The 13,297-nt window shown below is 39.6% G+C and overlaps 1 protein-coding gene across 1 annotated transcript in view; it reads left to right on the top strand.

The window, feature by feature from the left end:
* Positions 1-9,820: 9,820 nt before the first annotated feature.
* Positions 9,821-13,297, top strand: part of SFRP4 (secreted frizzled related protein 4) — a 50,728-nt gene continuing 47,251 nt past the window's right edge. The window contains exons 1-3 of the mRNA XM_063452160.1: positions 9,821-9,863; positions 10,272-10,821; positions 11,938-12,018. Of these exons, the coding sequence (XP_063308230.1) occupies positions 10,380-10,821; positions 11,938-12,018 (523 nt within the window). The 5' untranslated portion in view covers positions 9,821-9,863; positions 10,272-10,379. The remainder of the gene's footprint in view (positions 9,864-10,271; positions 10,822-11,937; positions 12,019-13,297) is intronic.

Below are 13,297 nucleotides of genomic sequence, written 5' to 3'. Positions count from 1 at the left end.
TCTTTGAATTGGCACACTTAATGTTTACTTATATATTTACTTCTTCCGTATCTATTTATCTATCTCAGTTTCTTTTAATCTATCAGAAAAAAATGAAATTAAAAAGCACCATTTTCTTTAAGTTCTCTACACTTAACCATTAACATCAAAGTTGGTGGATTTTGCTTATTTGCCATTATAAAAGACTTATTTGACATAAAGAAACCTGTATACATACTTTATAATATCACATACCTCCAACATTTCAAATGGGCAAAGAGGGATACTTTAGTCATGACGTCGGCACGCAAGCCGTTGTGATGACGTCATTAGCAAGCGTTGTGATGATGTCATAAAAGGGGGCAGAGCTACAGCGGCCGGCGTCAGAAAAGCTGGAGTGGAGACTGGAAGCAGGAGCATGGGCAGAAACGTGAGTGAGCATGACAGGTATATATATACTCAGACATTTAAAATAATATAGAGCTCCTAGAAAAGAGGGACAAAGGGATATTATTTAATTATATTAATATCATTTTGCGGGATTTGCTGTTAGCTGTACCCCTCTAGGTACATGAGAGAGTCCTGTTTGATGTGGTCAGTGTCTCGCACTAGTGCTTTGTCCACTGACGACAGTTGGATTGGCAGAGCGCTTGACTTCCCCATATTTACTCTATAACCCGCTAGTTTGCCATATTCTAGTGTAACTCTTTTTTGCCCTGCTGCTGGCAACAAGCCGTAGTTACACCTTCTTCTGTCGCTGACAGGGATCCTGAGCCTCTGCTATAGTTGGGAGATTGGGACATCTTGTTCTGACGCAGTGCCTCCACTCAGTGCAACTTCTATTTATGGGGAACCCACCCCACTGAGTAGATGGGTACCCTCCACTTAATAACTCAGAGACATGAAATCAATACAGACATGGAAATACACAGTGTATTGTGGTTAAAGAGATCCACATATAACAGCAGAAATAACAATGCAGTTCCTAGCTAATGTTAAATGATGATAAAGTCCCTGATGAAGGAATGATACAGTCACAAGAGTCTTTAGCAGCAGGAATGCAAACAACAAACTTCCCTTAATAACATCAATAACTACCTCTGAACAGTTAAACTCCTAGGTACCTGCAGGTAAATTATGTGCACAACGTTGGGGTCCTTAGGTGTAGGTAGCGCTACCCAGGTACAGTTATAAGGGAGAATCCTGAAGCAATCTCTGGAGACAGTACCTTGGAGTGACTTCTGTAACTGCAGATATCTCCAGAAAGATCCAGCAGAATGTAGGAGAGCAGCAGAACAGCAATGGCAATCCTTTCTCTTCATTCTGCTGACAGGATGCAAGAGCTCATTCACACTCCTGCAGAAAGTTCCAGAATCTGCAGGGAGCGAACATAAAATGACAGTCTTCTAATGCTCCTAGCAGAGCAGTAGACAGTCTCCAACGTCTTGTAGTAGCAGTGCACCAGCCTTCCCCTGTTATTATTTCATTGCCCCAGCAGTAATAGACCATATAAACAGGTAGGAACACACTTTCTTTATGCAGATTCAGAGATCATGGCTTCTCCCCTGTCCTCTTCTTCCTGCCACCCTAGCCCTTCCTCCTCACATGACAGTGCAAAGGGCAAAGTTCAATATCTCAAAACTTAAAGCAAAATATAGCAGTTGGTACACTAGTAATTTACCAACTAGAGCGAGCATGAATTCTATTTGATTGGTCAGCATTAGGAGGACATCGTCTGCAAATTTTCAGCACTTTTAATGTACATTTTTGAAGCTTAGGTGGGATGGTGTGTGGAGAACCAAGAGTTGTCGCCAGTGTCCTCTGTAACTCAGTCAGCCTTCTGTGTTTGATAGCAGAGCTGCAGGAACAGTTATAGAGGGTGTAAAAATCTGCTCCAGTGTCTGTGTGTGAGGCTGGACAAGAAGTGTAAGAGATAATTTCCCATCTGCCCACTAACAGTATCTCACACAGGAAATGCCTTGCAGTCAGAGTAGAACAACACTGGATTCACAGTGTATTACCACTCCTCCATTTCTTCTATTAACCTTAGGAGCGTGAGTACTTTGCAAATAACCCTTTAAACTCTATGTGCATGTTCCCTAAACACAACTTTTTCCCTAAGCCTAAATTAAACACCTCCCAAAAACCTGAAGAGACCCTTTCTTAAGTTTTCTTAAGAACTAAAAGCCTAAACTTGAAAAAACGTATATGGTGGTGAGTCAGTATGGAAAATATGAAGACAGAAAACAATACAGTGTAGTAAATGCTTTAGGTGGTAAGGTAAAATAAGAAAAATGCCACTTACAATTTTCTGGAGCTTATGTTCAGCTCCAGATATATGCGTCTGGGCAGTATGATACCCTCCTGTGGATATGTCGCTCAGCTTGGTTCCTTTTAGATGGTAGGTCAGGGTCAAGCGTCAGTGTCGAGCGTTCACGGGTATTTCCCTCCAAATTGCAGTGTCACAGATTTTCACCAAATACATAAAACGAGAATAAAAACAGTAAAACAGTACTCTCGGTTTTGTTGAAGTAAAAGCAAAATAAAAGGAGGTATACTCAACAAATGAGTATCAATCCTGTGTAGCATAGATAGTTTCCACCAAGGAGGTAGAAAGTGTGGCTCCTCAGGATAAAATCTTCAGGGATAAAATCAGGATGGTCCAGGTAAGGTAAAAATATAGTTTTATTTAAAACAAAGATAACAAAAACAATGGCATAAAAATACTAACGTGGGGGTCGGGACCTGGCTGCTGAATGGTGAGATCACTGATTGCTGCAGCTCCTGCTCTTAACAGCAAGCTTTTAATCATTCATATATTTAAGCCGCACTGCAAGAGGTGATGTCAAGAGGTACAGGATGGTACCTCACAAGCAACAATTCCTGCGAGTCTCACCCGATTGTTGTATGAGGCCTAGAAGCATGGCAGGCACGGGAGAGGTGGCCGCTCTCCTGCCAATGCTGTCAGCAGGAATACTGTACACGAGTCCCAGTCCCCCCAGCCCTATGGACTGGCGGGGGTCATCTTGGTCCCTGGAGCACCTCCCAAGCTCCATGGCAGCAGCATCCACAGAGATCATTTGTCCCTAAATCAGAGGCGAATGCAGTCGGGCCCTCTGCAGAGACTCAGCCACAGACCATCCTGCAAAGGCTGGATAAAATCTTCGCAGCCTTACTGAGTTATATGAAGGAAAGACAAAGGTACTCACCTCTGCCTTCACTGCATACCCCATATGCCAAGTTTGAGGGGACCTCGCCTTTGAAGCTGACGACTGATGCTCCAAATGGTCAGGCTTCAGGGCAGAGTTACACTGAATTGGATGTTGAAGCACCGACTGACAAGTTTGCCACCCCTATCTCCAAGCCGCGGAGTGCAGTGGATGTAAATCAAGCCAGGGCCTACACCTCAGCTAACTACTCACCTCCCATCACTCCTGTTACCAATGATGGGTTGGTGCCATCGGAAGGGCCATGGAGTCCGCACATACTGCTTGCACGGGGCGTCGCTGGTTGGTCTCCGCACCTGTGGAATCTCGCAGAATGTCTCATGGACTTTGCAATGTGGGCATCGGCTGACCTTTGGCTCTAAAGTGGGTCTCTCTAAGTGTGGGGATGGCTCCATTTTTTTCACTTAACTGGCTATTGATTATCTGGCTTATTTATTGTGCAACACCTACAGTTTATCTTTAACTAATGTAGGATATAGCATACAGGATATACTCCTTTCTCCAGTCTAGTCTTGCTAAACCTGCGCTAGGCTTCTTAAGCTGATATTTCTAATACCGTTATTATCATTCTCACAATAGCCTAGGTGTTTCTCTCCATGTCTCCTCTCATCTTTTAATATCTAACTAGTTACTTGGGCTAGGCATGGTTCTCATTTGTTTTTCAAATAGGCAGATTCCGCGATTGCTGTATTCATATCTGTTCTTATGATTGTGTACTCGCCTGCATAACAAAAATAAAGAATAAAAAAAAACAAAAACACAAACGTGTTTCACACAAAGGGGCTTTTTCAAAGTGAAAAAGATAGACAGCCATTGTGGGCAGACTTAGAGCTGCAATGTAAACATTACAGTTCTCTGGAACTGCAGTGTTTAACATTGCAGCACTAAGTGCAAAAGGGACACTGTACCCCGACCACGTCAATGAGCTGAAATGGTCTGGGTGCCTACAGTATCCCTTTAATGTTATAAAGGCATGGACTGTAAAATGATTATGTCTAAATCCCATTCAACTTATGCTACAATTAGTAGAAACAATTACTGCAGGGACTTAGAGATTTGGGTGCAAAGTTCTCACATAGATGCTAGAGAACTTTTTGTACAATTTTGGTGTTCTTGTGGAGTTCCCTTGTATAGTTCGAAGCTTCATAATTATATATATATATATATTTGGCTTGTGTCTTATATTCAGATTTCTGTAGGCCATCCAAACAAGTTCATGAAGGCTGGACTCCACCTAATAAAAGGATTGATTTATTTGACAAGGCTCCTAACCTTGGAAAATAGTTCTTCTGTTCAATGTATGTTGTTGTAATGTTAAAATTACTATTAGTAGTAACGCTAAACGTGTTGTAAGTTAGGTTCCTTCTGGTTTGAGGTGTGAGAACCGTAGAGGTGCGCCAGAGGATTGTTTGTTTTTTTTTGTTGTTTTTTTAAAGGGTCTGGCAGTGACTTCTTTGCTCTTGGCTTTCACAACACAAATGAGATAAAAGAAAAATATTGGAACAGGGAATACATTTTTTTCGTGTTGCCTGCTTCTAAAATGTTATTTTCCATAAATATGAAACAAAAGATGATAAAAGAAATAAAACTAGACGGATACCTGTGCCCAGTGCAGTTAAATGCTTGGATTTTTACATTTACTCTAGTGTGATGAAAGACGAATGGCCACAGAATGGATGTGGTGTATTCACTTGTCTTGATGTTAAAATGGAAAGTTGGGGGTTCTTGTACAGTTTAAATATGAATAAAATAATTTAGCATGAGCATCTAAGGGCTTTGGGATAATTATGAACAAAACCCCATATATACATTTGCATAGTAGGTTTAAAGTTGGACTAAAGTTCATCAAGCTAACTTCATCCTTTAAACCGAATCTTTCATGCTGTTAATCCAAATAAAGGCAAAATAAAACAATAGCTGTTTCCAAATATGCCACAAAAAGGTTGCAATATCCTTTTTGATTATACAATGGCAATCAGGTAACCAAAGTCTTGGGATGAATAACATATTTTTGTATTCTTTTTTTATGTTTTTTTTTAAATTGCATGTGTGTGTATATTTATGTGTAATAATGTGTACATATGTGTAACAAATTGTGTGTATGTTTATAATTGTGTATATCTTTGAGTGGGTAATAGTGTGCTATAAGTCTGTGTGTGTATTTGTAAGTATGTGTAACAGTTTGTAACAGTTTGTGTGTATCTGAGTATTTGTGTATGTACAACTGTGTGTGGGAACCTGTAAGAGTGTGTGCATCATTGTATGTGCCTATTTGCATATCTATCTATCTATCTGTCTGTCTGTCTGTCTGTCTGTCTGTCTATCTATCGAACTTGGCCAGGGCTTTCAGAGGGCTCAAGGTAAAATGTAGGAGGAGTTATAAATTATATTGTTGGGCTCAAGTCCCTGATCTCTTTGCCATATAGCAAGACACTTGGCAGAAGATAAGAATTTCTAAAATAGGCACAATGAAGGCAATGAATACTCCTTTCCAAGTATTGTAATATATAATGTAATAGCTGGGAAGATCAAATACAGAGAATATGAGAGCTCTGAGAATGGACAAAATCTTAGAGGAATTCAGTAGCTTGCCCTTTGGTAAATCCCCTCTCAGGTCTCCTGCCCTTATGGGTGGTATCAGTCCGATATGCCTTGGAACTGGTTCTCTCTGCAATGGCACAAGTGAGCAAAAACTATTTTTGAGACCTGAGCGAGGATTTATCGAAGGGCAAGCTACGGAATGTATCTATACTTTTTTTCCGTCCTCACAGTTCTTATATTCTTTGTTTTTGTTGCACTAACTTGGCTCTTTACAAGTTTAAAGGGAATCCTGTGCTCACTGTGTCTAGAGAGATATTAGCTGCACCTCGCTGAGGAGGCCCAAAGAAGGCTGAAACGATCGTTTTGGGTTCTTGCATCTCTTGTGCAGAGAGAATTTGCTGGTGTTTCAGTTCTGGACTGCCCTTATGGGTGGAAACAGTCTGATCTACCGTGGAACTGGTGTTGTCTGTAATGGCACAAGTGATCAAAAACTATTTTTGAGACCTGAGCTGGGATTTACCAAAGGGCAAGCTGCTGAGTTCCTCTAAGCTTATGTACATTCTCAGAATTCTCATATTCTTTTTTTAAATGTCAAAGACATATGCAGTCATTAAGACACAGTAGCTTTGGTGCTTAGACTGACTTGTTGCACCTTCAGATGTTAAAGGACATCCTAAAAGACTTCCAGATACACATTACCATATATTCACACTGCCTCACACACATAGATACACACAAGTAAGCACACTGCCACACACATACAAACAAGTAGACAGATTGGCATTGCGTCTCTGTATATTTGTATTTGGAAATATTTTATTTTCTTAACAGAGCACTGCTGGGCTGTAATAATAATAATAATAATAATAATTTTATAGTAGGGTCATGGATACTTGATATGCTATCACCCATAAAGCAATGAATATTGTGCCTGTTTTAGTTATATTGGTTGTGGCGGACCGCCTGGTACCCCCGACTGGTATCTCCGCCTGGACACGATAAGCACTTTAGCCCCTAGCCGCTACAGCTTGGCTAGGGTCTCGCAGTCTCTTCCCACCCTGGACCAGGGTTCTGGATCCAGCTTCCAGCGATCAAAGCTCTCCTACAGAGAGTATACTAGTATATACTAGTAATTATGGCTGTTATAGCATTCCTCCCACACATTAGCCAAGACTTAATGCTGGGAGTAGATCTGTTTAATGCAGGCAAAGCTTCAGAATTTATACACACAGTAAACTCATCCCCTGTACCTGAGAGATAATTGAGTCAGGAACTGTACAAACTCAATTATCTCCAGGTACAGAAAAAGACAACAATTTTACAATACCCCAAAATCCATGGAAGCCCCTCAAGAGTCACATCCCCAGATAGCCCTGATCTGAGTGCTTTTTGGATCAATTCAGTGGTTTGGATTTTCCATGGAAGTAACTTTTGACCGACCGCACATGTGGCTTGTACCCAAAATAGTTCCAAAAGAAAAGAGGTAGCAGTCGGTCACTTTCGGGAGTCCAAAACCAGATGAAATGCTGAACTCATCCTCTGGCTCCTAGGTAGCGATTGTTTGCCTAGTTCATGCAAACAATCCTACCGAACGGCACTCTCCTGACATGTAAATAAAAGAAACAGGTGTTCATCAAAGCTCAGCCATGTTCGCGAGTTTGAGTGTCCGATTTTAGTTCCATGCACTCGACGACCAAACACCGCTGCTTGCGTTCATGTGAACAAGATGGCCGCCAACCCAGTTCCCACGTGTTCGTGCATACGACTGGCGGCCACCCAGCCGACCACTTAGAATGTTGAGGTGTCAGGAGAGGTCAATAGGGTTAACGAGCCTAGAGGTTGTCCGCAACTCGTGTGTTTGTTCAGTTCCCGAACAAAAAGGGGAACCAAACGAACCAAGTCTTTTAAAAGTCTGTTACATGGCCCATAGACCTTGGACAGGAGGCTAACCTGCAGGCTCCTCCAGGAGCTCGTGGCAGAGGCATCGTTGCCACAGTGGTTTAATGTGATCTGCTGTTCCCCGAACCTGTGTCTATAAAACACTGTTTTGGGGGGCAGTAATAAGGTATTATAGACACAGTTTATTTAAAGGTTTTATTCCCAGGAATATCTGCTTTTTAGCAAATAAAAGACCTGACTATCAAACCACTAAGCCTCTGCTCTAGAGCAGATTTTAACAATTATTATTGTTTCCTCTGTTTTATTTACCTGCTGCAGGAAAGAGAAGAAGTAGAACAGCATAATACTCGTCTCTGAGCACTGAACGGTCCTGTCTGTATTTACAAAACAAATCATCCAGATTCGCCTGTGGGGCATTTGGACAGCAAAATTTCAGAATAGACTTGTATGTCCTCTAGATTTCAGCCTGCCTAGGTGCAACTGAGTGGCTGAAATCCAGATCTGGATGTTGAAAATCTGAACCAGAATTTTAAAAATGTGGACATTAAATTTAGTTTAAAAAAAATCTTGGCCACACAAGGGTTAAGTGTGTGGTGGTTGTCTAGCTCTTGATAATCAGCTGCCACAAAAAAAAGTTAGAAAAATAAAAAAGCATGTAGTGGTTAATATGACTTCTCTGAGTACTTAATTCTCCCTTATGTCCCGATATGCCATGCGTGGGTGCATATGCTAAACAATGAACTGTCAATGGCAGCTCAACCGTTAATGCTCCCACCCATGGGCAGTGGAATGGGGTATTAATATGATGGCAGTTGGGGAATTAAATTGATTATTGCCTGGGCAGCAATGACTGCCCATTCGCTATATGGAATGGGTCCTTCCTTTAAAAATAGAATGAGATATGGCACCTATGGGCATGAGTTGGGGACTATTCATAATGAAGGAGGGAAAACCATTGTGCCATTGACCCCTCTACTTCCCCACCCATTGGCAGCGGGGTTACTGTGAAAATAATGACTGGAGATAGACATGTAATTATACACCACCACCGCCACACATAGGCAGTGGGTAGGGGCAGTTTATTGTTAGAGACTGAATATTCCATTGTCCTCCCAATACCCCAAATATTAGTGACTTCTGGTGGGAGCAATACAAAAAAAAAAGGGGGGGGGGACAGTTGCGTCCCCTTGCCTTGGGTCTCAGTGACTAGGGATCGAAAAGCCTCAAGCCACTCCCCTAGGTTGCTACTGCTTATATTGGGACCAATAAATGTAGAATTAATTTTTTTTTTAAAAAAGCCTCTTATGGTTTTGTTTCATTAATAAAATTTAGATTATACATCATATAAAAACTAAAGTTAAATTGTAATGCTGCCATGGATATGGCCAGGGATGTAGAATCAATTGAATTAATAATTTGCATAAAATGGAGGTAGAATGACTGTATGATTATAAACTACCTCTGATCGGGTATCCATCTTGAAGATGGAGGAAGTGATATTCAAGTTTATATTTTAATGTATGTATTTGCCTGAAATTTTGGCAGAACAATACATAGATTACATATGTACCTGTCTGAAAGGAGAATCTGTCAAACACATTTTAAATATTATAGGTTCACTTTAAACCCTTGTATGTGGTATTTGTTCTCTTTATTTGAGTGTGTACATTTGAATTAGGGGAGAGAGGGAGACATACTTTGTAAATAAATCTAGTCAGTCATTACCCAGGAAATTTGCATAAACATATGTGTTAACAATTCTTATTTAATAGTTATATTAAAACTGAATAATATTTCAAATATCATTTGTCACAAAGTTTTTAATAAACACTTTAGCTGTGAATAATTGAATGATGTCACATGTATTTATATATAACTGATCACCCTAGAATGATGGGCAGTGGCAAGCAAGCTTAGAGTACTGCATAGGAAAATATAATCATATAATTACCACAAATAATGCCCAAGAACATAATATAATACACACACTTTAAATATATCCGACAGTAGTTTTAAACAATGAATTTATTTTACTGAATCAGACGATCCGTTCCTCCCTCTTGTGGTCATGCAAAAAAAGAAAAGTTAAAGAACTCTTCCTTCTATCTGGAGAAAGGAACAACCTTATACCTCTGTTACATGGCAACTGTATTGGTTGTAATATGGTTCCAGGATTTTGTCCTGCTTCGTTTTCTTGCTGTAAGATATCCAAAACAGGTGGGAGAGATATTTCTTTATTTTCCATTACACAGCTGAATAAAAGTAAAAAAAATAAAATAAAATGGGAGGATTTAATTCAAGCTTGGAAATTCAATGAAAGGTATTGATGTCGCATTGGGATTAAAGAAAATAAGGGGTGATGTAACCCTGTCTGACAATAAAAAGGGGGGGGGAGGGGGAGGGCATGGATCATGCAGCCATATAAGTAACACATGGATGCAGCGAGAGTCATTTGTGGATGTGGTGCAGCACAGGTAGAGTTCCAAAGCAATGCCTATCTGCAGTGGAGTTTAGGGAAAGAGACAGCAAAAGTTTTAGTTTGAACTAATTCACTAAGACTAGGGAAGGGCTTTGCTTTCCATTTTTTTCACTCTCAGCTTGTTCCTTAGGAGGTTTTTTTTTAAGGGAGGGGGAAGACTTCCAGAGTCAACCTGCATAGTGTTCCAGTGAAGGGTGGGACAAGAAGACATTCTGGTTCCTTGCAGAAGACCAGGAGATTTGACTTACTTTGCAATGATGCCTGTAGTGTCTATTGCTCTCCTCTATTTGTGGGCAGAGATGGGGGTCTCCTCAGCTCCTTGTGAAACTGTCAGAATCCCCATGTGCAGGGACATGCCTTGGAATATCACCAGAATGCCCAATCACCTGCACCACAGCACCCAGGAGAATGCCATCCTAGCTATTGAACAGTATCAAGAGCTGGTGGATATCAACTGCAGTCCCATGCTGAGTTTTTTTCTGTGCTCAATGTATGCCCCCATCTGCACCTTGGAGTTCTTGCATGACCCGATCAAGCCTTGCAAATCTGTGTGCCAGAAAGCCAAGGATGGCTGTGAGCCCATTATGAGAAGATACAACCACAGCTGGCCAGAAAACTTGGCTTGTGATGATCTGCCAATCTATGACCGTGGGGTTTGTATATCTCCTGATGCAATAGTCACAGATATTCCTGAAGGTGAGACAACACGAGTTTTCTGCTATGGGACATATGTGTAGGACAATGTATTGTTGGGTTCAAATATCCATCATCCTAAGGCAGGGACTGGCAGGCTGGGTCTGATGGGAGTTGCAGTTCAAACAGGGCTGAAGAGGCAGAGATGATTGTACCCTGATGTAATAAGGGCTATATTTAGCCAGAAGAGCCTCCTGAGCATCGTTATGTAATCATCCAAGATAGCAAGAAAAATATATTCTGCAGAATATATAAATCATGCTGTAACTCTATTTTAGGAGTTTGTGGTCAGGGGAGAAAAAAGTACTTGCATAGGTAATACTGCTTTAATTTGTGAGGAGTCTGAAATGGAAAAATTAGATCTGACAGAATTACAGTGAGTCTCAGTTACAATATTTGAGATGAAGTCACGTTGCTCAAGTGTGTGATCATTTCACACCTGTTTAAATAACCCTAAAAGTAAAAGAAAAAAAGGGAAGTGGTTTGAACTTGAAATTCATTCTGTTTAATTTGGATTTATGAAATCCAATAAATTGCAAAGGAAATGACTTGTGTTCTGTTCCCTTTGAAAAGTCTTTGAACTAACAAAATACTAATGTTGTTATTTATGGGGTCAGTCCTTTAATAAGCATGTGTACCCACACCTTAATGGGTACCATTAAACCATCATTTGAAAATTTCAATTCAGAATGAATAATACATTTAGCAGACATAGGCTTAACATGAATATGTTACAAAAATACTATTTCATTATGAGAAATAAAAGCAGATCAGAAACTCCTTCAAATCTTTGTGATGCATTGCCATATATTGCAAGAATTATAAACCTCACTATTCATTCTTCTCTATTAACCCTTTGGACGTCTGGTAGGCACATATTGGGCAATCGAATTTGTATTATTTGAAAGCTATAGATATATACATATCGTATAATGTAGCCAGGAAAAATATAACTTCATAAGAACAATTTACTTAAGATTGCTGAAAGTATTTACATTGCAGCTGTAGAGGAATCATCATGTCCAGTTCAAGAGGTGTATTTAAAGACTCAAGTTACTCCTGGTGCGTTTGGCATAGAACAGCTATTTTCATTGGCAAATGATGTCTTGTTCCTCTTAGATATAAAGTGGATGGAGTTTACACAAGATGTCATAGTCCCAGAAAGACCACGAATGAATCACTGCAAAAGTTTAAACACGGGTAAAGTTGAAAGTTTATTTTTTCTTGTTAACATTTATCCAGTATGATTTATATATGTGGTGATTATCAAATATGGAACATATGCGTGTACATTAATGTGTGTATATGCATATTGAAGTTTATGTGTACCTATTGTGTATATGTTTGTATAATGAATCCAATAAATAAGGTTGCTGGCCACTTTTGGGACAAAAAAGTTTATATTGTGTTTCAAAGCATAGGAGTTGTGTTTATTCATGTAATTACGAATGCTAGTGAACCGAAAACCTATTTGTAAAAAATATTTTTTTTAAACAGCTATTTTAGCCAAAATATGGCCACTTGGCTTTCTGTTCTCTACAATTTGAAGTTCCGTTAATAACATTGCAAAATGTAGTGAATTAAAAACTGAAATGTAGGCCTCAATCTCATTAGGAACAATTTGCCAACTGCTTGACTTAAAGTCTGCAATTCGGGTTTCAAATCACTATGATTAAGTGTTTAGTGAATATATCCCACATTGTCTCAGCCCATCCTACTTATCTCTATCAAATAAACTGATATAGATAAAAGAAAAGGGTATTTGAAAATTATTTACTCTCTGATCCCTTAATGTAATGGTATTTAATGTCCATTTAATCATTTATTTCACTTAGACAAAAACAATCTTTGCATGTAGAGCCACTTTAATTATGTTCTGTGGATGCAGATCATTTGCATATAAAACAAAATATATTTGCATGCTGGGTCACACGATGATGCTACAAAGGAATACAACACTGATCTTCTCTTGATCAATCATGTCTGCCATATGGATATTGAAGCATAGCTCCATATCTACGTTTTGTTTACTTCAAATATGCTGCTAATGCACAAAAATAATGTTTAGAATGTATCTATATCATTCAGAAACTAAGGATGATGAGCAGAACCTTTTTCTCAAAAATGAGGTAACACAGTAGAAACTATGATTTTTTGGTGCATTTGGTCTGAAAATGGGGCCCTCCAGCACCATAACCACTACAATATGCTGTAGTGATTGTGGTGCAAGGAGTGTTCTTTTAAGGAACATCACCAGTCTGGCTAGTAATCTTGCAATCTCGATGAACAAAATCTCATGTCTACTCAACCTTGTGTCCTGTTAATTTATTTTTTTTGTAAATATTGTTTGAGTGACAGACATAATGAAAAACGTATGTGCACAAGGCAGCTATAGTACCTCACAAAAGGATTCACTTCCTTTGACTTTACCTTCTTTTATTGAGTCACGATCTGGAATTAAAATGTATTTATTTGGATA

The sequence above is a fragment of the Pelobates fuscus genome, chromosome 4 (assembly GCF_036172605.1).
Source record: "Pelobates fuscus isolate aPelFus1 chromosome 4, aPelFus1.pri, whole genome shotgun sequence".
Taxonomy (NCBI): Eukaryota; Metazoa; Chordata; class Amphibia; order Anura; family Pelobatidae; genus Pelobates; species Pelobates fuscus.
This window is presented reverse-complemented; position numbering and strand designations above follow the sequence as displayed.